Source organism: Taudactylus pleione, unplaced genomic scaffold, assembly GCF_031769625.1.
Source record: "Taudactylus pleione unplaced genomic scaffold, aTauple2 ptg000290l, whole genome shotgun sequence".
Taxonomy (NCBI): domain Eukaryota; kingdom Metazoa; phylum Chordata; class Amphibia; order Anura; family Myobatrachidae; genus Taudactylus; species Taudactylus pleione.
The window spans coordinates 8,248,916-8,272,869 of NW_028284692.1; the positions used below are offsets into that span (position 1 = coordinate 8,248,916).

The 23,954-nt window shown below is 42.4% G+C and overlaps 1 protein-coding gene across 1 annotated transcript in view; it reads right to left on the reverse strand.

Annotated features, from left to right (window-relative positions):
• Nucleotides 1-630: 630 nt before the first annotated feature.
• ARSG (arylsulfatase G) overlaps nucleotides 631-23,954 on the reverse strand; it is a 31,300-nt gene continuing 7,976 nt past the window's right edge. Inside the window, exons 6-11 of the mRNA XM_088482717.1 lie at nucleotides 22,743-22,918; nucleotides 22,543-22,623; nucleotides 7,472-7,580; nucleotides 3,678-3,798; nucleotides 1,804-1,894; nucleotides 631-1,628 (exon numbers count right to left, since the gene is read on the reverse strand). Coding sequence (XP_088338843.1) covers nucleotides 1,354-1,628; nucleotides 1,804-1,894; nucleotides 3,678-3,798; nucleotides 7,472-7,580; nucleotides 22,543-22,623; nucleotides 22,743-22,918 — 853 coding nt within the window. The 3' untranslated portion in view covers nucleotides 631-1,353. The remainder of the gene's footprint in view (nucleotides 1,629-1,803; nucleotides 1,895-3,677; nucleotides 3,799-7,471; nucleotides 7,581-22,542; nucleotides 22,624-22,742; nucleotides 22,919-23,954) is intronic.

Genomic DNA, 23,954 nt, shown 5'->3' on the forward strand with positions numbered 1-23,954 from the left:
CCACGTGGCTAATTGCATATGCCCCTTAGAAGCTAAAACTGGCTAAACATTAGACCAACTTTCCTCCAACCATCCAACTTGTCTGTCCAACTAAAACAGTGCTCTTCCCATTAAAACCAACTTTTTCATCAGACCAGCTAACTTCTATCCAACTTGTGATGTCAAAGTAGTAGGCGGACAGTGTCTGCCTACTTCTGCATGTCTTAAATAAATGTGTCATGCTTCTATAGTGCACAAGTATGCAGCATGTACATTCGCAATTTGCAAAAAGGCTGGCCCCCAGCGAGGGGTGTTGGGTATGGAGGGAGGGCACAGGCGCCCCAGGTGGGGTAAATCATGCACTCCCTGTTAGCCCTGGCGGGGGTCCTAGTGTAATGATACTGACCATAAGGTCCTGGAAAGAGACTGTGCAGCAGCAGCACTGATCCTCTCATCCCACTCAGCCGCTGCCAGTGACAGGGATCCTGGGCTGACAGGCAGCACAGCTGACAGACGGTGATGATGAAGTAAGTGGACACTAGCTGCCAGTGTCTGTCCTAGTGTAGGGGGAACTTTCAACCCAACTGAAGATAAATAGGCAATTAGTTGGGCAAAATCAAGCATGTTTAATTTTCCCAACAAGTTGGACCAACCGTTTCCTGACGTTTTTCAGTGTGTGGAAGCAAACTAATGATTTTGGTTTACTCCCACACACTAAATGACTATCATTCCAACCAGCCAACTAGTTATTGTTCTAGTACAGGGGTTCCCAACCACGGTCCTCAAGGCACACTAGCAGTCCAGGTTTTAAGGATAGCCATACTTGACCACAGGTGTTTTAATTAGTACCTCAGTTATTTTGATTTAACCATCTGTGCTGAAGCATGGCTATAACTAAAACCTGGACTGTTCTAGTGTATGGCCAGCATAACAAAGTAGAGAGGATTTTCTTGCAAGGGCTGAATCACAGTGTTACTGTATAAAAAGGCTTATTAAGCCCTGCACAATGAGGGAGCTAGGGCAGGGGAATGCCAGGGTAATAAATCATGACCTAAATGAAAACAATGGTGTTTGTGGAGGGTGGTGAGCACTTCTGCTATAGGGGAAGACTATGGAGGGCTTTAGTGTTAGTAACTTATTAGCGATGTATCTACAGCACTATTATATATCTAATCCAATGTTCAATTACACTAGTTAAGGTCCTTCAGTATAGCAAGAACAATAAACGCAGATATATTTTTATATTGGAGGATAAAAAAAACTAATTTGTTGGATGCAGAACATATCATCTGGACATTTGTATCCTCACCTACAACTTCCAAGAATTATATATAACAAGAGACCGATGTGGCCCAAAGTCTTTTTACATAAGATTTACTTCCCCATACAGGAGCAGACAACGTGGCTCGGGTTACAGCAGATGGTGGCGGCTTCACTCTGAGTATAGTCAGCTGTGGACACATTATCCGTCCGGATTTCATCAGAAAGGTCAGTCATGGCCTTCGTGATCCATGGCAGCACCTGCTGATACTCCACACTTCCCTTTTCCAGTGGGGCCTCTTCCTGAGGGTCTTGGTGAAGATTAAACACTAGTGGGGGAGAGTGGTGTTGCTCAGGTCCAATACTTCCATCACAGGCCAACGCTCCACCTACACACAATGCAAAGCAGAAGATTGAAGGCCAGAAATGAGCCTGGTATTTGTGATGTAATCACACCTGCTTCATGTAATGGCAGTATTTACCTACAGCATGTGTAACTGCCTGGGGATATAACCAGCCGTCAAGGCCTGAAATTGTTACTAAAACAGGGGAGTGATACTGTACCTGTGGTATAAAACGCCTTGTAGTGACCCACCCGAAGCGTTTCTATATTCCCCATCATCCCGCCTGCTCCGCTATTCGGGTGATACAAAGTCTGGAAAGGAAGATTTAGAAGTTAATGTGTATATATACACATATATATATATATATATATACATACACACACACACACAGTAATATATATATATATAGTGTTATATATATATATATATATATATATATATATATATATATATATATATATATAAAAAAAATATTTATTTATTTGATTAATTTATATATTCTCATGATAGTGCTCCTCAGAAATCTTATAGTCACTCCACTGGTAATTTGTACAAATCTGGGAAAACCTGAAAGTGTTCTTATAATTGTGTTTGATGGATTGTCTATACGTGTACACCATCTTCCAATAAATCTCTTATTACGCATGGCAAAACTTTTTTTTTTTTTTCTTTTCTTTAGCCCTTAAGAAGAAAAACATAATTCTAAAAAAGCAGATGTTATAGTCATCCTCTAATCTCTTCTTGGAAAAATATGCAACAAACACTGTGTATTCTAAAACATTACACTTTATTGTGCTGTTAACTAAAGCAAGCCCATTATTTATTAAGGAGGCGGAAGAAGCAGGATATACCCTCTGCCCATATCATGAGATCAGATACTTCTGTCCTGAGAATGGTCACTGTGGCATTAGCTAAAGCAAGGAGTATATTAATGGCAGGGTTACTCTTAGCTTGGAGAACCTGTAGTGTATCAAAAATTCTGTTCTAATACAGTAGCTCAGCATGGGTCATCAATTCAGGTCACAACTGACAAGAGCTTATTTCCATATTTGGTCCCGATAATAAATAAGTTAAAGCGCACACCTTAATGTGCTCTTCTCTTTGCCACCAGTCAGGGATCTGTTCTCCCATTAGAATGAAGATACATTGTTATAATTAAAGCCCTGCTTTGGGAGATGTAAGCTTCACTCTCCCCTGTAATGACCACAGACTGTAGATAGAGGGACAGGCTCACCTAGATATGCAGTAAGCAGGTTCTACATTGAAGTATAAATAATTAGAGATTTTGCAGCCTGCAATCCCAGGTATAAATTGCACTCAGTTACGGAGCATGTCATGTTCTGTGTGACAGCAATGGACACCACAAGAGTAACAACGCACTTTATATGCAGTGTGACGTTACACGGTCTGAGTCATTCATTTCTGCTTTGCATCCAATACAAGCTGAAGAGTAAGCGACTGCTCAGTTTCTCCAGGGCTGGGGTTCATCAGCAGGTGTCTAAGGAGGCGTCCAAAGCATAACAAGGAAGTGAAGCAACCCCTGGCACTAGAACCATCTGCTTTCCATCTCTTTAAATAACATGAGCTCATTTTGTTGGGTGTTCGATATTCCTGACCTTTCTCCACCCCTGAAACAGCTGGCGACACAACACACACGCACAGCACAGCGCAGCGAGGTTTCCAGTATTGCAGGTGTTAATGCTTGGAAAAGACAGAATATACACACAGATGTCTTGACTGTAAGTGGGACCTGGGGCAAAGAACTCCCAGAAACCTTTCACTAACTAATAACCTAGAAAACAAAGTATCTGCTGGTGGCTGCAGAGAAAACTTCCATAGCAGAGACCTTTATTTTGAAGTGTTCTAGATACAGCTAGTCAGGATACAGACAGGTCACTCTGCTCCTTCCAGGAAAACTTGTCTTTCCTGACAAGACATCTGCGAGTAATCTCTATACAGGGTCAGCCAACACTTCTACACCAGAGATCAAACCAGATCCATGTACACCCACAGAAAGTGCAATGACTCCCTTCATCACTGTAATGTCCTCTGTCAGCAAGAGGCCAAGTCTAATTGTCATGAAGTTACTCTTACCCTCTGTCCTTCCTGTGAACCACCGCATAGGATCTTAGAGATGTCATTGCCATCTATATGGCGGTTTGCTGGTAGAGTGCCATTTGCCAGAGACACTAAGGTGGGGAAAATGTCCAGCATGCTGTGGGAGGGAGAGGTATAAAGATATTAGAGAGAGGAACATGGATCAAGTTTTAATTGGTTGGTGAAAGAAATACATTCCGGTACAAATTATAAATATATTTCCTAAATTTTCTGCTACATGCATTCTGTACCAAACCTCTATTCATCACAAACACAATCATCAATGTCCAATCAAGATAAACATAAAAGGGCCGTATTCAATTACCGGCGAAAAGTTTTCGCTGATGATGTCATTTCGCCTGTCGGAAACTTTTCGCTGTATTCAATTGCAAAGACTTTTCGTCAGTGCGAAAAGTCTGCGCCTTGTATCCAGCAGAAAAGATTTGCCTTGGAATGAAGGCAGAAAAAAGTGCAGAATTGGGGTGCAAAGTTGCGGCAACACACCTGCAGCCTCGGTACAGTCCCACAAAGGTAAACTGCGTAAAAAAAAAAGAAATTTTTTTACTTTAGATCACCCCCCAAAAGTACTTTTGTTTTGGGGGGGCGAAAAAAAAAAAAGCTGGGGACAAAGTTAAAAACTAGCGATATAGACCCCAGGGGGTGCCCCAAGTTTTTTTTGGATTGCAGGTGTTTGCTGAAGGTGCGTTTTTTAAAAACGATTTTTAACCATGCTTGCAGCCATTTTCATGTACCCCAACTTTGCTGGGACTACTTATTTTTGCCCCCAAAAAACCTGCAACATGCTATTCTTCATCACTTGTGCAAAGATGCCAAATACCACCAATTGTAAGCATTTAAGCACCCCAAATACCTCCAGCAGGGCTATTCTGGGGTATCTATAGTGATCTCCCACATCAGTGCATCTTTTGGGGGGTGTCAGGATTATTTCCACAAATCTTTTTCATTTTTAATGAAAGTACCCCCCCCATCTATGTACTTCACGTAACTCACGGGACAGCGGTTGTGATAACCGCTATCCCTGCGAGTTATATCCTGGCCACATTGGAGGAGTCTTTCGCAATCTGACATTGTGGATGTGGATAGTGTCAGTTTACAGAGGCGGGCATAGGCGCAAATGCCTCCATACACCATATGAAGAAGGTGTAAACCGACAGGGCCAAACTCCGAAAAGCTTAGCAAACCTTTTCAGGGTCTGGTACATAAGGGTCAGGCCATAGTCCCCACTGATAATAATGGGGACTGCGGTCTGAAGCACTATTTAGGTTTTTGCAGGGGATTTCTGTGAAATCACCTGCATTAGGCTGTTAGTACATAGTGGGGATACATAGCATTACGCACACACTGTAGTTATTACATAATTTTCTGAAAAAAAAAGCTAAATAGGCCCCTATTGCATATTTAAGTAAATGTAGTATGTTTAATGGAATTGTCCAGCCAGTGTTAATTGGACATAAAATTCATCCAATTTTAGATTTCATGTTACAATATTAAGCTGGTAGCATGAGGAGCAGCTACAGAAGCAGAGCTCTAGCTCTATGCTCTGCTACATTTTGAATTAGTGTCACCCCCAACTCTTTCCTGAGCACGGCTCTGGCTGCTGGTCTTAATTGTGGCTCCTGCTCCAGGCCTGGAGCAATGGTTGTCCAGAATTCAGACCACAGGCAGGCACTGTGGATTGTACAGCACTGCCATGGCTGACTGGAAAGGTGAGTGGATTACTAGCTTTACAAAAACACATTGCTGGCAATTTGCCACAGGATGTGTGTTAGACTTTGCTCTTGCAGGAACACAATGAGTCTTTAGGTGAGTAATAATAGAGAACAACAAACGCTGCCCTGAACAATACTTCATTGTCTCTCAGCATGGAAACATGCCACAGGTACAGGGAAATGTATCAAACCTTCTAAGGGTAAAGAAATGGAGAATAGCAGTCAGTAAGCTTCTAACTAGTAATTATCAAGTACATTTTATAATATGATATGTAGAAGCTGATTGGTTGGTATCAGCAATTAGTCCACTTCTCTACTCTTTAGAAGGGTTGATACATATCCCCCTAATCTAATAGCAGCCTATCCTCTGAGCCAGAGAACGTTTGTTTTTTGCACTTACAACCACAACAGATAAAACAGCAACACTATTCTATTACACAAAACAGCACTGGATAGAAAACAAACATGATACAAGCAGCTAATACAATTATTTAGTAACAAGCTAATACTAACACAAGCCAGTCACAGAACTCGGCAGGGACAAGGGTTATAAAGCAATACTAGGCTAATTCCAAATATAGTATCAGGGCAGACAGTGCACAATATAACCCTGGATGGATCCCGTGCAGTCCTGAGGTTTATCTGTTGGACAACTATGAATTAGTACAGTAATTCGTTGTATGCAGGTCTGTAAGGGAGTAATATTAACACATCATCATTATGAATAAAGTGCACAGGTGTTTGAGGAGAGAGGAGGGATGGTGGCACTCTGCTAGCAGCCTAAATTACACCTGGTCTAAAGTTGCTAGGGATTATTATACTAACAAGTGGTGGATTCATGGACAGTGCTGCCAACAGAGCAAATTCTTTTAAGCTGTTTATATTCTAAATATAAAATAGCGATGAAAGTTTTAGAGAAAGTGTTGCCTTTCCTGACATATACGTTTGCTTCTCATCACATCCCGACTGTCTGATGGCTGGTATATTATAGTACAGATCATACAGGGTGGGTCCAGGGAGATCAATAACAGCGCACGTCACTGCACAGTGGTGTGACATTTATTCTGCCTGGGTGGACAAGTTGGTGCAAAGTTCATGTTCCATGTCACCCTGTATCTGATCTGGAAACTGGATAGACGGAACCAGCAACTACAACTACAAACACCATTTTCGAGCCATGGATTTTTGCCAACGATTTGACTGCTCACTCTCACTGAGGGCTGAAGGACATGAGCCACATTGTGTCATAGATACAGCAGCCAGCAGCCTTATAACACTTGACATAAATACCTGCATTTCTAAAATAAGCATATTATCTCCAAATATCTCCATTACACCAACAGATACGGGGGGAAAAAAACCCAGCAGGCTTACATTTTCCTATAAACAGACAGATTTTCACAATATTACATTGTATGAGCCGGTGGGCATACATTATCTGCTAGGTATGTTTGTACTTTAGACCACCCTTTTTTTGCAGCTCTTGTCATCTGCAACTAGTTCCAACATTAATAACATTTTAAAACCAAGAGAGTAAAACTGTATGGGGCATATTTACTATTGATATTGATTTTACAAACTGACCATTTTCTGTGGTTTCGACACTGGATTTAAAGCAGTAATGCTTTTTTTTTTGTTTAAAGGCAATACACGACTGCTTTAAATCCCGCCTTATGACAACGGAATTAAAAAACATGGATTATTATTGGTTTATTAAAATGCTTTTTTAGTAAATAAACCGCTCAGAGTCACAATGTTTAGAAAAGGAAATGTGTTTTTTTAAAACCTATAGATTGAAGTTTATAGACCATGGGCTGCATCCAAGCTGCTGCACTCTTCTTCAGTATTTTACCCTCCATTGGTACTAGAGACGTATTTAGTTTTCAGGTTGTAAGGAAAAGGGCTTAGGCAAAAAAATGGTAATACTGTTTTTTTTCATTGTGTTGGATGCAGATAAATATATAAGGGATATGGTATTTATCAAATTGGAGGAACCTATCAGCCTAAATACAATCTAGGAAACAACTAAAGACTGAGATGCAGCTGAGCTATGCGGCCTACCTCAATAATGCAGAGCTTGTGCCATTTTGTGGAATCCTTTCTGGCCAATAAACAATGGTCGGTACACGATGACCACCTTCCCACGTTGTCTGCTTTGTGGAACTGCCACCTGGTAAAAGAAACATGATACATGTACAGTACAATGTGGTCGCTAAGAGTTTAAGTTTTTGTGATTTAAAAATGTGTCTGATCAGTATAATAGCACTACAGTACCCAGCAGATTGTCTCCCTAACGCAGCATATGAAGAGAGGTGAAACTAAAGGCGCACATCCACATGCAGGCTAGGGAAAGACAGTACGATTACAACATCGTAATAGTAATACCGACGTTCCCCATCCCCTGCAGTGCCTACAGTGAACGATCGGTCGGCACCCTCCCTCTTCCCTGAACATGGTCAAACTGTTGTTATCGGTAGATTGACCAACATGTTCGGGCGATGATTGATGTAGGAAACAACCAGCGGGAGCGCGCATCGCTGGTCATTTCCGACATTTGCATACCAGATTTGTGCCAGATTAACGAGTGATTGAACAATAACGATGTTGTTATCGTTCAATCGCTCTATTTAATCGGGTAGTGGATGTGCGCCTTATGTCGGCTGTACCATACAGTGATGCAGCAAGCGGAGCACTTTATAAGTTGAAGTCAGTGACTTGAGATGACTTTCCCTTCTCCAGTCAAATAAAAGGTAATAAATGATTTCCTAAACTGTACTGACAATCAAAAAGATAATATGTAGTTCCCCATGTGCAGCGTCCGGACAAATATGGATAATTCTTAGGATAAACACATTCTCCCCTAATGTCAGAGAATGGAAATAGTTACGTGTGGTCACGCTTTATCTCCACGCCTGACATATGCATAGAATTTCTTACACATCCCAGTACATGGTGTCCCCAGCATTAACACTTCCGGGGGACTATAGGTGTCTATGGGGAAATGCAATGCTGCCTAATTTACCAACTTCCTGAATGCGAAGCCCCCGCAGCGAACGCCATCTGAAGATGTTGTTATCCTGTTTTAGCCTATGAGCTACACTTCACATAATTAGCCGGGAAAGGGTTCCTACAGCATATCCGTGCGATACCTGGTGGCAAGTGATGCAGAGTAATTCTCATGTTTTTTTAGGGACTGCCCTAAAGGGGAGATTTTTACACAGCTGGCCGGCTTGACAAATGATTGCAATATTTTGGAACCAATATTCCCTGAATTTAAATGAAATACAACTTGGAGTAAAAATGAGGCGAGTGCAGAGCCTGTATGACTTTCTGGGGTATTTTGCTCAGTAGGAGTGGTCAGTTGTGCAGTATTTAGGTGCTGAAATAAGGGTCACCATACAGTTAGTTTGGGTTTAAACAAACAAAATGGTGCAATATCAGCATACAGTAACAGAAAATAAGGAACAACCTAGCCACCATTCACGGCACTACCTCACTTCTTCAGCCCTATCAAGGGCACAACTTCACACTAAAGCTGGGTACACACTTGTCCAATGCAACTTCAGACCAACTGGTTGGTCAGACATTGGTAGAGTGTGTATGCTCACAAGACCCCTGTTTTCATACAATCTTCGTCTTCTGGTCTTGTGAAAACATTTTTAAACCTACTGAAAAAAAATCAGGAGACCAGATCGCCAATCACCAGACCGATTTAGAAGTGTGTACGCTCCAGAGACTGGTCTGTCCTATTATTCTCCCAATTCTTCCCAGTGAGTGGCAGACGATCTGCCAGAGATTGGAAGAGTGCCCCTCGTCCCTCACGTGCTTCTTCTTCCCTTACATATAGTATAATTTATTCCTAATTCCCCATGTTTATAAACCATGTACTTGTCCTGCATTGTTTTGTATTGTTTTTCTTGTGCGCTCATTTTTTTATGTACCTTGTAAGACGCTGCAGAACTCTTGCGGTGCCATATAAAGGATAAGGATAATAAATGAATATATTATATATATTTACACACACACACACACACACACACAGGTGTGTAAAGAATTCTACAAAGTAAGAATGCCTTCAAAATAGAAAAGTGTTAATAGTTTATTTTTTATCAATTAACAAAATGCAAACTAATAAACAGAAGAGAAATCTAAGTCAAATCAATATTTGGTGTGACTACCCTTTGCCTTCAAAACAGCATCAATTCTCCTAGGTACACTTGCACACAGTTTTTGAAGGAACTCGGCAGGGAGGTTGTTCCAAACATCTTGGAGAACTAACCACTGATCTTCTGTGGATGTAGGCGCTTCATGTAATCCCAGACAGACTTGAGGATGTTGAGATCAGGGCTCTGGGGGGGCCATATCGTCACTTCCAGGACTCCTTGTTCTTCTTTACGCTGAAGATAGTTCTTAATGACATTGGCTGTATATTTGGGGTCGTTATCCTGCTGCAGAATAAATTTGGAGCCAATCAGACGCCTCCCTGATGGTATTGCATGATGGATAACTACCTGTCTGTATTTCTCAGCATTGAGGACACAATTAATCCTGACCAAATCCCCAACTCCATTTGCTGAAATGCAGCCCCAAACTTGTAAGAAACCTCCACAGTGCTTCCCTGTTGCCTGCAGACTCTCATTATTGTACCAACCCTTCGGCGAACAAACCGCCTTCCGTTACAGCCAAACATTCCTATGATGTGACTTTCATCTGATGTACCAAGTTTTCTGGGCCGACCACTGTGTCTATTGGTCCTCAACGTTGCCCGTTTCTTTGTGCTTCTTCAAAAGAGCTTGAACAGCACATCTTGAAACCCCAATCTATTTGAATTCTTTGCCTGAGAGAGACCTTGCTGATGCAGTATAACTATCTTGTTGCTGTGCTCAGTGTGTATGGTGTGTGACCTGTGACATGAAACGGTCTTCCACAATCTCACCTTTGTAGCAGAGTTTGGCTGTTCCACGCCCAGTTTTAAGCTTCCTACACAGCTGTTTCTGTTTCAGTTAATGACTGCGGCCCTCATTCAGAGGAGGTCGCAAGAAGCGATCACTCTCTCTGAATGAGGGCGGCTGTGTCATTTTTTTAGTGCGGCCTCCTGGTCTCTAGCTAAGCTGTGGGTTACCACCCACAGCTTAGCGACCGACCAGGGTGATGGTCGCGATGGTCAAGACCATCGCGGCTTGCGACGAGACCCTAAGGTTGGGTCTCGGCAGCTGCAAGCCCCAGGGAGCTTCCTGCTCTGATCGGGCAGGAAGATCCCCACTGACATCACTGCTGATGTCAGTGCGGTCGCCCACAAAACGGCAGGCGTTTGCTTGGGAACGCCTCCGTTTGTGTAGCCACCCCCCCCGTCCCGCCTACAAAACAGGCCGAGCTGTCGATCAACATCGACAGCCGGTCCTTTTGTAGTGAGCTACGGAGCGAGAGTGTTTCTCTCTCGCTCCGGCACATGCGCAGGGCCTAACCATCGACCCGGTTGCGAGCGCTCAGCGCTTGCGACCGGGTCTGAATGAGGTCCTGTGTTTCAACTTACATATGAAAATGATGATCATTATCACCTGTTTGGTATGATTGGTTATTCAAACACCAGACTATGGCCTTCATTCAGAGCCGTTCGTTAGCATCAGTACACTCGTTGCGTTCCGATGTTGTTAAACCACGCATGCACCGGTGTTACACTGCGCATGTGCGTACGGCATATTGCGAGCTTTTTTTCTCTCGTTCGTCAAATAGCGAACAGGAAGTGACTTGTGAAATGTGATTGTCAGAAAAGGCCGTTTTTGGGCGTTGACGGGGGTGGAGATGGAAAAACGCAGGCGTGGCAAGGCGTTTTTGGGGCGTACATAAAGTTTCAGATGCGTACGGCAAATGTGTTCGTACCAAGTCATACGTCACTGGCTGATCCTCTTTCCGTTCAACTTGCTCGCACAGCTTGGGGTGTGGATTACTCGACCACAATGGCGATGGCCTTGTCCTCTGGTCCGGGCCTCCTCGATGTTTCATCGATTTATCACGGATTGTCAGAAAAACAATCAACTTTGAATTGCAAACTAGCTTGTAATGTGTTTTGAAAAGCGTTTTTTGGGTTAGCACAAAACCGTACGCAGGGGAAAATCTCAGCTGCTAATTTCAGGATTACATAATCAATTAGCGTACATTTGTTTGAATGTTTTTATTTTTGGAATTTGGTTTTGTGCTATTGTAACAATAATGTCATCATGTTTGTGTATATTTTACCATTTTGCTTAGGAAAGGAGATTTTGCATCCTTTTTTTAATTTTACAGTGTTCCTTAAAGAACCCTTTTTTAAAAAACACATTTTTTTTTATATTTGGAGGACGTTTTTGGCTTGTGGGCCAGGATTAACTCTCAAACAATTTTTAAATAATGTCACAATACAATGGAGATCATTTGTCAATTTTTTATTTACAGAGACAGTTTTTTCAAGTTTTGGGGGTCATTTTGCAAATACACTTTTTGGGCAGTGTTAGGCAATAATAATGTTAAAAAAATCAGAAAAACATATTACCAGTGTTGGCCAACTTAAACAAACACATTAAAAACAATTCACAAGAAAGGAGAGGGAAGTTTTGGCCCGAAAGGAATATGGGGCAAGCACAGAAGGAGTGTGGGAAAAGTAGCCAGTGCTGTCATCGTTTTTTTCCACGTTTGGCTGGGGTAGGGTGGGCGCCAGACCGGGTCCGGGATGTCCTCTGGCTGGCCTGTCCAGAGGCAGATGTTGGGGCCTCTGGACTAGGCACAGGGCTAGGCACATTTGGAGGAATGGCTGTTGTTGTGCCAGAGGTGGAGGATCCTGATGTTCCGGCAGGAAGGGAGGTCGGCTCCACCATGTGCTGGCGAACGAGCTGCTCCAGGGCATTGGCTATTCGGATGTTGGCCCTGGTATTTTCAGCCAGGGCCTGACCAATGGTCACGTTGGCTGCAGCATTTTAATCCAGGGCCTCAGCCACCCGTAGCAGACTGGCGTCCATCCTCTGCAGAATCTCCGTATGGTAATCCGATTTAAAATTGAGTTCTGTGAGGAGTGCCACTGCCTGCGAGGGGGATTGCCCTGGACTGGCTTCTGCAGGGTCCTCAGCCGGATGTACTGGTTCCTCCCCTGCAGAGCCAGCAGAAATTCTGCGGCCAAGGCTCCCCTCTGTAGCAGACTCATCCGCCTGTGTCTCTGTGTGAAAAAAGAGAAAAAAAGTCACATTAGAATCTACATATTGTCACAATAACATTTCAGAGTTGGTTACATCACAACATTTACCTGGGACAACATGAGGAGCCGCAAAGTCTGGCATGTCCGTATCCATGTTGGACACGCCAAACACCTCCACATCCTGCACACACCCCTGTGCCAGCTCTTCCAAATCATTCAGCTCCAACGACACAGGGGTGGGACCCCCACCTGTCCCCCTTGCATGCCTAGCCCTGTCAGCCAGTTTTTGCTTCAGGCGATATTTGAAGTCTTGCCATCTGTGGGTGAAAAAGTAGGCATTATTCCTGCATTATTTTTCCCTGTTTTTATTTTCTAATTTAAGTTTTTACTTACCGGCGTTTGACATCCCGGGCTAGACGGACATAATCACCCACCCTATTGACAGCACTGGCTATCTCCTCCCACATTCTCCACTTCTGGCTTACACCCATATTCCTGTCTGCCTGTGGCAGGATGTCCACACACTTCTGAACCAAAACCTCCATCTCCTTTCTTGTGAATTGTGGCTGCCTTTTCTTTTTGCCAGCTTTGGCCGGAATACTGGGCCCAGCAGCCTCTTCCATGTCATCCTCAACACCTATTTACATTAAATTAATTTGAATTTAGATGACAAGCTTTCACAATATTCTGTTTCAAAATCAGCCTTGATTAGAAATGTGAGAAATACTTACCGGCCGCCTCTTGGCCATTGTTTGGCTGGTCAGTAGCCATTTTTCAAGCAAAAACAACAACTACACCAGACTTTTTTTTTTTTCCGTGACGTATTTATACATGCGTCCTTATTATTCGGCCGCATCATTGATTGTGCGTTCCTATGATCCGTCCTTAATTTGAGCGGGAAAAGAAACACTATTTATGGCTTTTGGCGACTCGAGTCGAGGTGGCGGTTGTTGTTTGTTGGAGGTTACGTTGTTCGGAGTGGTTTGTTGGAGGGAGTTGTGTTTGGCGGATTTTTGGATAGTGTTAGGGGCGTTTTTTTTTGTTAACTTTCCGTTCGCATTTTTTGGTGTGGTTTTTTTTAGTTGTGGTGTTTTTTCTGTGTAAGTTTTTTCCCCTCATTCTTTTGTAAAATATGGTTCTCCTTTTTTTTGGGTTTGGCCCAAAAATTAATTTTTTTTTAATTTTATTTTTGTAGGTTTATTTTGGCTGTGCCCCAAAGACGTTTTTGTTCTGTGACTTCTTTTTCGTGTATTGGTAAGTGTTGATTTTAACTTGTTTGTTAAATGTTCATGTCTTGGTCTTCGCATATTTTGGGGTCTTAACGGTTTTTTTTCGTGTTTTTTGGGATGTGAAAAATGCGAACCATTTAGCGCACTTTTGTAGGCTTGATTCCCCTGGTAAAAATGCGAACCATTTAGCGTTCCAATTCTGTTTTTTTTTGTTTCTGTCCAATTGTGGAAGTCCTCTCAATGTCGGTTTACTATTTTTAAAAATGTGTGTTTCCCCCCTTTATTTTTGTGCAATTTCAAAAAACAAGATTACAAAATGGCCACCACAAAATCTTAACTTATTATGGTCTTTTGAAATGTAGGTTTTTGAAATCATGACAATACCCCGGCATGTAAGCATCTTTGGATTGTATCGTAAAGATAAGTATTTTTTTTTTTTTTGGGCAACATACCTTAACTACAATTCTTACCATTTCAGGTTGATGTTGGTCGTATTATTGTGGCCATGCTGCCGGAAGCCGACCAACCTCAATCTCATCCCAGGCGTAGGCATCGTAGGCGTGCTCGGCCCCAGATATATAGAACACGTGTCACCCTTTTTGGAATGCCCGATGATGAGGTGTTAAGGCGCTACCGTCTTCCGCCCCAAATCATCATAGACACTCTCTCATTAATAGAGAGTGATCTTGAGCGGCAAATTGACAGTCCTACAGCAATACCACCACTTACGCAATTTATGGCGGTGTTACATTTCTGTGCCTCAGGATCCTTTCAAACCACGGTGGGAATAGTTGCGGGAATCTCCCAATCCTCATTTTCAAGGATCCTGAGGGCAGTGATGGAGGCCCTTTTCAAGCACCTCCATCATTTTATTCAAATGCCTTTGGATATGGGTTCCCTTAGTGTGGCGAAGGCCAATTTTTACCAAATTGCTGGCTTCCCACACATCATAGGGGTTGTGGATGGTACTCACATACCACTTCAGCCTCCAGCACGGCTGGAGGCCATTTTTCGAAACAGAAAACACTATCACTCACTGAATGTAATGGTGGTATGTGATGCCTCCCTCCAGATCCTGTCCCTGAATGCAAAATTACCCGGGAGTGCACATGACTCATTCGTCATCCGTCAATCAGGGATTTGGCATAAATTAAACAACCTACAAGCTGGTGATGCGTGGCTTCTGGGTAAGTGTAGACCTTTTTAAGAAAGCAATGCAAAGCTTGATACACAGTGATCCTGATTTTGTAATTTCTTGTTCACAGGACACAGTGACTACCCTTGCACGCCCTGGCTGCTCACTCCTTATTTGGCTCCCACACCAGGGCCACAAAGTGAGTATAATTCCGCACTTACAGCCACCAGGCAAGTGGTGGAGCGCTGTATCGGCCTTTTAAAAGGCCGATTCAGATGCCTCCACCGCTCTGGTGGCGAGCTCATGTATTTGCCGGATATGGTTTCAAAAATTGTGGTCCTGTGTGGGATATTTCACAACATCGCCATAAGGAGTGGTGTCCCAATGCAGCCAGAGGATGCCTTGCCTGAGGATGGCCCCCCCGAGGTTGGTCGGAGGTCTGTATGTGGGGGGGCCATACGTGATGATGTTGTGGCCCGTTTTTTCAGGTAATTATTGTCCAAAATTAAGTGAGATGACACAATGTAGACATGTAATAATGTAATTAACAATTTTAATTTTTGTTTTGTTTGTGTGTTTTATTCCATAATATTTATCGGGAAAACTATGACTACTACCTGTTCTTAAAAAATGACTTCATGTGGACACATTGGATTTAACTTCGGGCCCAAAATTGTTGTCAACTCATTTGTGGAATCATGTTGGCATGCTACTTCGTCAAACAGTGCTTGATTGTTTTGTTTTTGTATATTTTTGGTGTAGGCTGTTTTTTGACGAGTGTTTTCACTGTGTGTATTGTTTGTCCTTAATCACTTTGTGTTTCTAATTTTTTACTTAATACATTTTTTTGACATTCTTACAAACATTTCCGTTCGAAATTACATGCAAGTGTAACGTGGTTCCCAAATTGGAAACTTGATTAAGGGCTAATCCATTTATGTTTTAAATTGTGCAGTATTTTACCATGCTTAGTGTCTCAAAACAAACACACCAAGGTATTATGGTGAATCAGTATGTTTTGGATTCTCGGCCTAAACAGGTTTCATTAAATATTTACCTTACCCCCCCAAAAAAAAAATAGTTCTAACAAACCAAAAAAATACATATTGGTATTGTTAGGTGTTGAATGTGCCAGCTGACCGAATTCAGCTTTCTCGAATCTAAGTTACATTAGTTTTAAAAACTTGCTGCAATAGTCGACTTAGGTAAGGGTAAACAATATAATATTTCCAGAGAAGGAATGAGACTTCAAACGAACCATTTTTTTTTATTTAGGGAAAAAGTAACAAAATTTTGAGAAATGTAAAAAATTAATGACGCAGGATCCCTGCCATGTGATCGAGGACCACCAGCATGCCTATCACATGCCCCCTCAGCCTCTCCACACACGCTGCTGCCTCCGTCAGCCGCCTCTGGTTCTCTGTGGGTTTAAAAATTGAGGTTCTTAAACAAAAAATCCATAATTTTGTTTGAGGAATAACTGCCAAAGGAAATGCAATTTTCCAAGCCAAAATAAATTGGACAAACATTACAATTCAAAGCCAACATTCTTTGCCCAAATAAATTCGAAATAAACACGACAAAAACAAGAAATTGTAAAAAAAGAGAAAAACACCGAAAAACTACTTTGGTGGGTACCGTAAACAAGAGATACAAGTATGAGTGTTTGGACATGTGTGATATGTGTAAGGGCCAAACATCATAGACATTTCTAAATCCAGATATATCTAACAAACATTTAAAAAAATATAACAAATAAAAATGCACAGGCAAAGGAGAACATCCCCCCCAAAATTTTGTAAAAACAAGGTAAAAGGGAAACATACCGTTGACAATGCCGCCTGGCCCTGAAGCATCACCATCGTCCTCCTTGGAGGTGGGCCAATGCAGGTCTGTAGGAGGAGGGGTGATTTCTGAAGGGGGGGAGGGGGTGGAAAAGCGAGGGGTGGTTGGAGGGGAGGGTGATGAAAAGAGAGAGGGGGGTTGAGGGGAGGGTGAATGTTGAGGGATGGGAAGTATACTAGAGGGAGAGGTCGTCCGGGTCTGGCCATGCTGGGTTGGAGGGTGAATTAGGGGTAGGGTGGGGAGAGGAGGATTGGCTGGGAGTTGGGGATAGGGGACGTGGCCGACGGCGTCGCTGCCGATGTCGGCGTATTCTGCGCTCTGCCCCTAAATGATGGATAACAATTTAAGGTTGGCTTAATTTTTTATCTTTCAAACATACTGAAAAAATATTTAGAGACTAAAAAAGGTAAAAAAAAAACCATGCACATGCAGATATGTATTAAATAAACAAACAGGGCAAGAAGGAAAACATGCACATGCAGATATGTATTAAATAAACAAACAGGGCAAGAAGGAAAACATGCACATGCAGATATGTATTAAATAAACAAACAGGGCAAGAAGGAAAACATGCACATATGTATTAAATAAACAAACAGGGCAAGAAGGAAAACATGCACATGCAGATATGTATTAAATAAACAAACAGGGCAAGAAGGAAAACATGCACACGCAAATAGGGCCACAAAATTAAAAAAAAAAAAACTTACTTTCAGCTATCCGCTGTCTGAAACATGCCAGCAAGCGTGGCGTGCGTCGCTGCAGATCCGACCACCTGCGCTCCAGCTGGCCAATCTGTCGGCGTGAGCCGAAGGAGGGCAGGCGGCGGCGAACCTCCGCATAGGCGGATTGCTTCTCTCTGTTGGTGATGGGGGGAGGCTGGCTGGTTATCCGCCTGTCCATAACCTCTGTCAGGACTATCAGCTCCCGCCTGGTGAACGCAGAGGCTCTCATGATGGCAATGGTGGATTTGGGAAAAAACAGTTTTAATAAAGGCAAGAAAAATTTTTTGATTGGCTAATGTATTTGGAAAATTAACAGGAACCATTCTATTGGTTAGTGTATGAGTCGTGTTCAACAGGCTTAAAAATCTAATGTGAGTTATGATTGGCTTAATGCAGTGACATGCGTTCGCTAATTTAAATCAAAAAATGAAACAAGTAAAATATGCGTCAGACAAAACACGAAAAACAATATGAAAAATGACACAAACATGTATTTTGGATAAAGGAAACCATTGTTTAATCCGTACGTATTCTGCGTGAAAAAACAAACACGGACAAGAGTAAAGTTTATTGCAAATGAAAAAAAAAAATGTGAAGAGCAATTAAGCTAATTGATCTGTTGATTGCCATGATACGATTAAAGGATGTATGCAGAATGAACGAGCAGGTAATCGAAAACTGACAGGCCCACTTCCGGTTTGGACTGGTGCGAGCGTTCCCTGCATGCAAAATTGGAGATGTACGGTCGCAATTTGGCTCGCTCGTTAGCTAGAGGAGGGGTTGGTAGACTATGGGGCGGAAGATTAGCTGCATACGAAATTACGAGCGAGCGCTTGAATTTGCATTTTTCGGCTCGTACGCCGTACGTGCGTCCGGCCACTTGCGTCCGGGTCTGAATCAGGGCCTATAATCCTACAAAATCCCTGACTTTGTGTAAGTGTACCTAGAAGAATTGATGCAGTTGTGAAGGCAAAGGGTGGTCACACCAAATATTGATTTGATTTCTCTTCTCTTCATTCACTTTGCATTTTGTTAATTGATAAAAAATAAATTATCAACACTTCTATTTTTGAAAACATTCTTACTTTGCAGCATTTTTTCCACATCTGCCTAAAACATTTGCACGGTATTGTATGTATATCTTATGGCAGCACTACGGGACTTGCAGAAGCATAAAGCTACTAAGCACTCCTGTTTGCCAATGATCAGTATAGTGGGGTATGATACATCTTATCAGAGAAAAACCCCAAATTAATCTTGTTTTATTGATAACTGGGAATACATACAAATTACCACCGGACAGAAGTCCGGCGGTTCAAATCCCGACAGCAGCAGGCCGACACGGCTGAAAATCCCGATCGTCCCCAGGTATCAACTAACCTAACCCCCCTAACCCTCCTTAGGGGTGCCTAACCCTAACCTTCCCCCCAGTGCCTAACCCTAATGCCCCCTCTAAGTGCCTAAACCTAACCCCCCCTTCCCCGCCACCTAAACCTAAGTCCCCCGGGGGGGTGCCAAACCCTAAGTCCCCCCTCGGGGGTGCCTAACCGTAACCCTCCCTCTCCCTAGCCTAACCCTAACCTCCCGGGGGGATGCCTAACCCTAAGTCCCCCCCGGGAGCCCTAAACCTAACCCTCCCACCCCGCGGCTGTCCGCAGCGGCGCCCAGCATCACTTCGATTGGGATGCCGGGTGCCGGTCTCCCGGTGTCGATAAAATGACAGGCGTCTAGAATTAGACGCCTGTCATTTAACCCTCGCCGGGATAAAACGGTCGGGAAGCCGACTGTCGGGCTTACGTCAGTCGGCTTCCAGATTGCATACCGATAACTGCCCTTTACATTTATTATGAAACATATGTCTGATTTAGTCACATATCACAGCTGAAACACTGTCATACACAAAAAAAAACAAAGCAGCACATGCAAGTCCTGAACTGTTGCACCAGAATTGCCTGTCACATTCCTTTTTGCATTTGTAAGATATCAGTTCTTGGCATGCCTTAGCTGCTTTTGGCAAAGTAGTCCACAGTGGCTCATACTTGTATGTAAGTAGGTTTAATGTATACAAGATATACTGTAATTTCACTATTTGTATATAGGGAGGAACGGGAACCAAGGAATTTGCCCTAAAATTCCCGGGATTAGTAAACGCAGGTTTTTTTTTTCTTTTATGCAGGGCAGAGCTGAGCACCTGCTGCACTCGATCAGCGTTGCCCCAGCCCCCGTCTGTGTGCAGCGTGACATGACATCTGAGATCAAGCTGTGCAGCCCGATGCCGGCCCGCCCCTTCAGCCGCACCCACCTGCCCCATTGACCAAATCAATCTCGGGTATTCCGAATCCCGGGATTGAAAAAACGACCTGTGATTGGCCTCCTTACTTGTGTATCTCTATAGTTATGGGTGCTTACATGGCCAAACTATAATTAGCCAGCGCTAGGCATTAATGGTAGGGCTGAAACTAGCCAATAAATATCTGGTGATTATATGGCAGAATTGTAATTAGCCAGCATCAGGCTTAAATGGTAGAATGAAATCAGCTAGTATAGAGAAGATATCTGGTTACATGATATATGATCAAGTTCTATTCAATTCTAATAACAATATAATTCCTATAATAATATGGGTAGGGTTATACCTTTTGAACTAAAAATATATAAATGGTCACCATAAATAGTTTGCAGACCACTGAATTAGGGGCACAATAAGATATTAACCAGTTGTGAACTAAATCAGACACATTACATGTCTCAAAGATTAAGGGGGGAATTCCTAGCCGCGGTTCTTTACCGCTGGCTAATTGATCCCCCGGGCTAATTTAATTAGCCCCAAAGCCAGCACTTCTCAGGGCGTGGCCTAATTATGGTAGGTGTGGCCACATCCCCCTAAGAAAAAAAAAACAATTTGCCAAGAGGGGGCGCTGTGATCTCCTCAGTCAGGGGCAAAACTAGGTGGAGGGGCAGGATCAGTGTGACTGCTCCCCCCACCGCCACACAGGGAGAGGAGAAGAGACTGCTGTTGTTGCTCAGCGGCAGCAGTCTCCCTGGTCCCACTGCAGCCCAGTACACAGTAGCGTATCCTGGGCTGCTGACTAGTAAGGCATCGGGAATTTCTTTACAGAAGCTCAGTAAGCTCCGAAAAAAATCCACAATAACTATCTGTTTCCAGGCCGGCGCCAGCGCTAACACGTAGGATTCGTGAACTTATCACGGATGCTGTGTGTATTCGCCAGAAAACAGATAATTGTTCGGGCAAATAAAAATGGGATGTAATTGAATTGCCCGAGGACAAGTCAAGCGTTGAAATCCTGTTTTACCCACCCGAAAAATGATCGGGTCTAATTTAATTTCCTTTTAAGTACCAAGTGAAATAGAGGCAGACAGAATAATTCTCTATCACCTCCAATCATGTATGGATTTAAGCTAAAATAATATTTATCAATCACTAGAATTAGTGTTTATATTTACACAGACTTTTACAGATATACTCTTAATATTGTATATTGCATATAACAGTAGAAAATCCATTTTATAAATTTAAGGAAACAATGTGTCTTCTATGTATATGTGTGCATATAGCTGTATATTTGTGTTTGAGCCATTGTGTAACAAGTTGTCTTTGCATAGACTAGTAGGTACTGAGATTAGGAAACAAGTCAGAATAGGTATGATAATCAGAATTGATTTTCCTTTGTTCAACATTGGGGGGCCAGACAATAGATATATTTGTTGTCAACATATAAATGTTTACTTTGATCAAGTAACCTAGATTTTGTGGAGCTAATTAGTGTACATAGGGGGTTTATGTAATCTGATTATACATTTAAAGAATTCTGCCAACAAACCTAAATGTAGGGGCCCAAAATAATGAGAAGCATAGGGAACCTACTGCAACACTGTCATTGTGAATAAGATACCTCTCTATTACATAACAATAAATCACTTTGACCCAAAAATTCTACACCCAGAATACCACTTGTGTGCTCTTCTTACATATTCACATTAAACAATGAAATAATAAACTGTAAACATACAAAATGACACCATGTCCCCTCACTCATGATTATTTCAAATACAAAGTGAACAGAGAATTGCTTTAGGAGAAGGACGGTATACCATGACATTGGCAGGCTGCCTGAAACTAGCTTGATAAAGGAGGCGCACTTATTGTGCTGGTCTGCAGGTTGTAGATGAGTCTATGTATCTTTTTGTGTCTACAGCGTAGACTGGAGTATTAGAGATCAAATGCAACATGGTTTCTCTCTGTTAAAAACAAGGATCACTCTTAGGGGTCTATTCAGCAATCATGTCGATATTGGCACAAATATTTTTGGCCAACATCGATACAATTATTTTCATCTTCTCCAAAGTTTTCTCCGCTATAAAAAAACGAACACGCTGTCTCTGCAAAATCCACGCATGCAGTCTTTTCGGTTGCCCGTAAAGACTGTCCTGCGGTGAATGTGCAGTAAACACTCATTACATACACATATATATGTTGTAAACATATACACACTAAAGGGAACACTGGCAATGTAATTACCGAACGAGTGTGTGCGGAGTTTCAGACAGCTGCTGAGACTGATTGGACGAGAGCCATCTGTCCCTGCAGTTTTCGTCTGAAATAAGGATTTTCCCTATGTAACGCCATTCTCAGATGGCATTATAGAAGATAAGCCTTTTAGGTCTTTCTTTTTTTTTTTTTTTTACATTTTTCTGCTACCTGAATATCAGAAAAAGTTACGTGCTATCGAGATTTCTCTCTACATTGCGATGTTGTAGGAGTCAGGCTTTAACGGAGAAGATAATTGCATTATTTTATCTGTTAACCCTTTTCTACACAGCTGGGATACTTAAATGTTCGCTTCAGCATGATATAAGTAAAATTTTGCTTGCTGAATACCTTACACTAATCTAATTTTGGCACAAAATCACCTACAATTCATAAAATGGACTCAGTTACTGCAGGAAATTTTGGCCAGGATACCTGTTCCTTTGCTTGCTGAACACACTGTAAAACAGAGGTTGAAGATCACCTTGTGTAGTCTGCCAGGCTCCCACAAAAGGCCCCACACTTCCTGCAAGATGGCATTTCTGAGCCCATGGACCATTGTCACCTGCAGAATATGACAAACTTATTACATATATAAATAAATGATATTATAGTACAGCTGATGCTGCAGGAAGGAAAGCTGAGACTAGCCATTGTATAGTATGAAGTCACTGCCTGAGGTACCTGTGAACCAGATGAGAGTGTTGTTATTAGAGCTGGCTCTTATCTCTCCAACCAGATGATCCATCTCTTGCAAACTCTCCTCATAAGGTCCACGCGGGGTGGTCACAGGGACAGGTGACAGAGGCACGTGCATATGGGCCAAGGCCACGTACAGGAAGAATGGCTGTCCCCGATCACTACATCATACACATCGGACTGAATTAAAGAAAAGATACTCCCATTGCTGAGAGGTGTTTTATATCACTGTGTAATAAAGATAATATGCCATACAATGTCACTGCCCTATTGTAGAGTATGGGCATTAGTTTACCTCTTTAGTGTTTGCATAATTCACCTCACACATACACTGATAAATGTACTCTGTACTAGGCACCCTCATTTATCTTTTTTTTTTTACTAATCAGAGCCTGTAAGAAACAATAGATGCCGCAGTCTCAAGGCCAGTATAAAGGTCATAGCTTAGTAATTAATTTGCCAGGGTGAAGGAAGTAGCAATATTTCATTCAGTTCTCTGATTCTCTTGGCTTTACAGTGTAATACTTTCTGATGTGTAGTAGTTGTAATGAAAAGTTACTTTAGAACATGTTATAATGGGATAAGTAGTACACCAGGGTCCATCTAGACAGTACTCAGTGTACTTTAATCATCTGGCTCAGCAACAAAGTGAATCTGGCTTAAACGCCCTATGACATTACACGGGGGGGAACAAGCTGTGCACAGCTCATTCTCATGGATAGAGACCTGGAACACGATGCTAGTAACTCACTTTCTGGGCCATATCTCATTATTTTAGGTCCAAACAATTCTTTAGGTCTTCTAGAACAAAAGTTGTCTGCAAGGATCACAACCAGGAAATTAGGGCGATATGTAGAACTGGTTAAAAAAGAGAAGTAGGATTACCTCTAGCCACACTAATATTGCTGCACCTAGGATCTGCAGCAATGGAACCAAAATGCCAGCAGTTTCTGCCCGTCGGTAAGAGTTGTAGGGTGTTTCTATTGATGGTCTGTGTATATATATTTTTGTTAAATACTCCTCATACCTGAAATCAAGCAATTCACACAAGTCCACCACTGTATGGGATGAAACAATGTTCCAGCCAAGTCTACTCTGTGAGAACATGCTCAGCTTTGTTTGGACAGTGTAGACAGTTATAGGATGCTGATACTAGTTTGTGTCAGGAGGACGGACACAACATGTTTATATACCTAC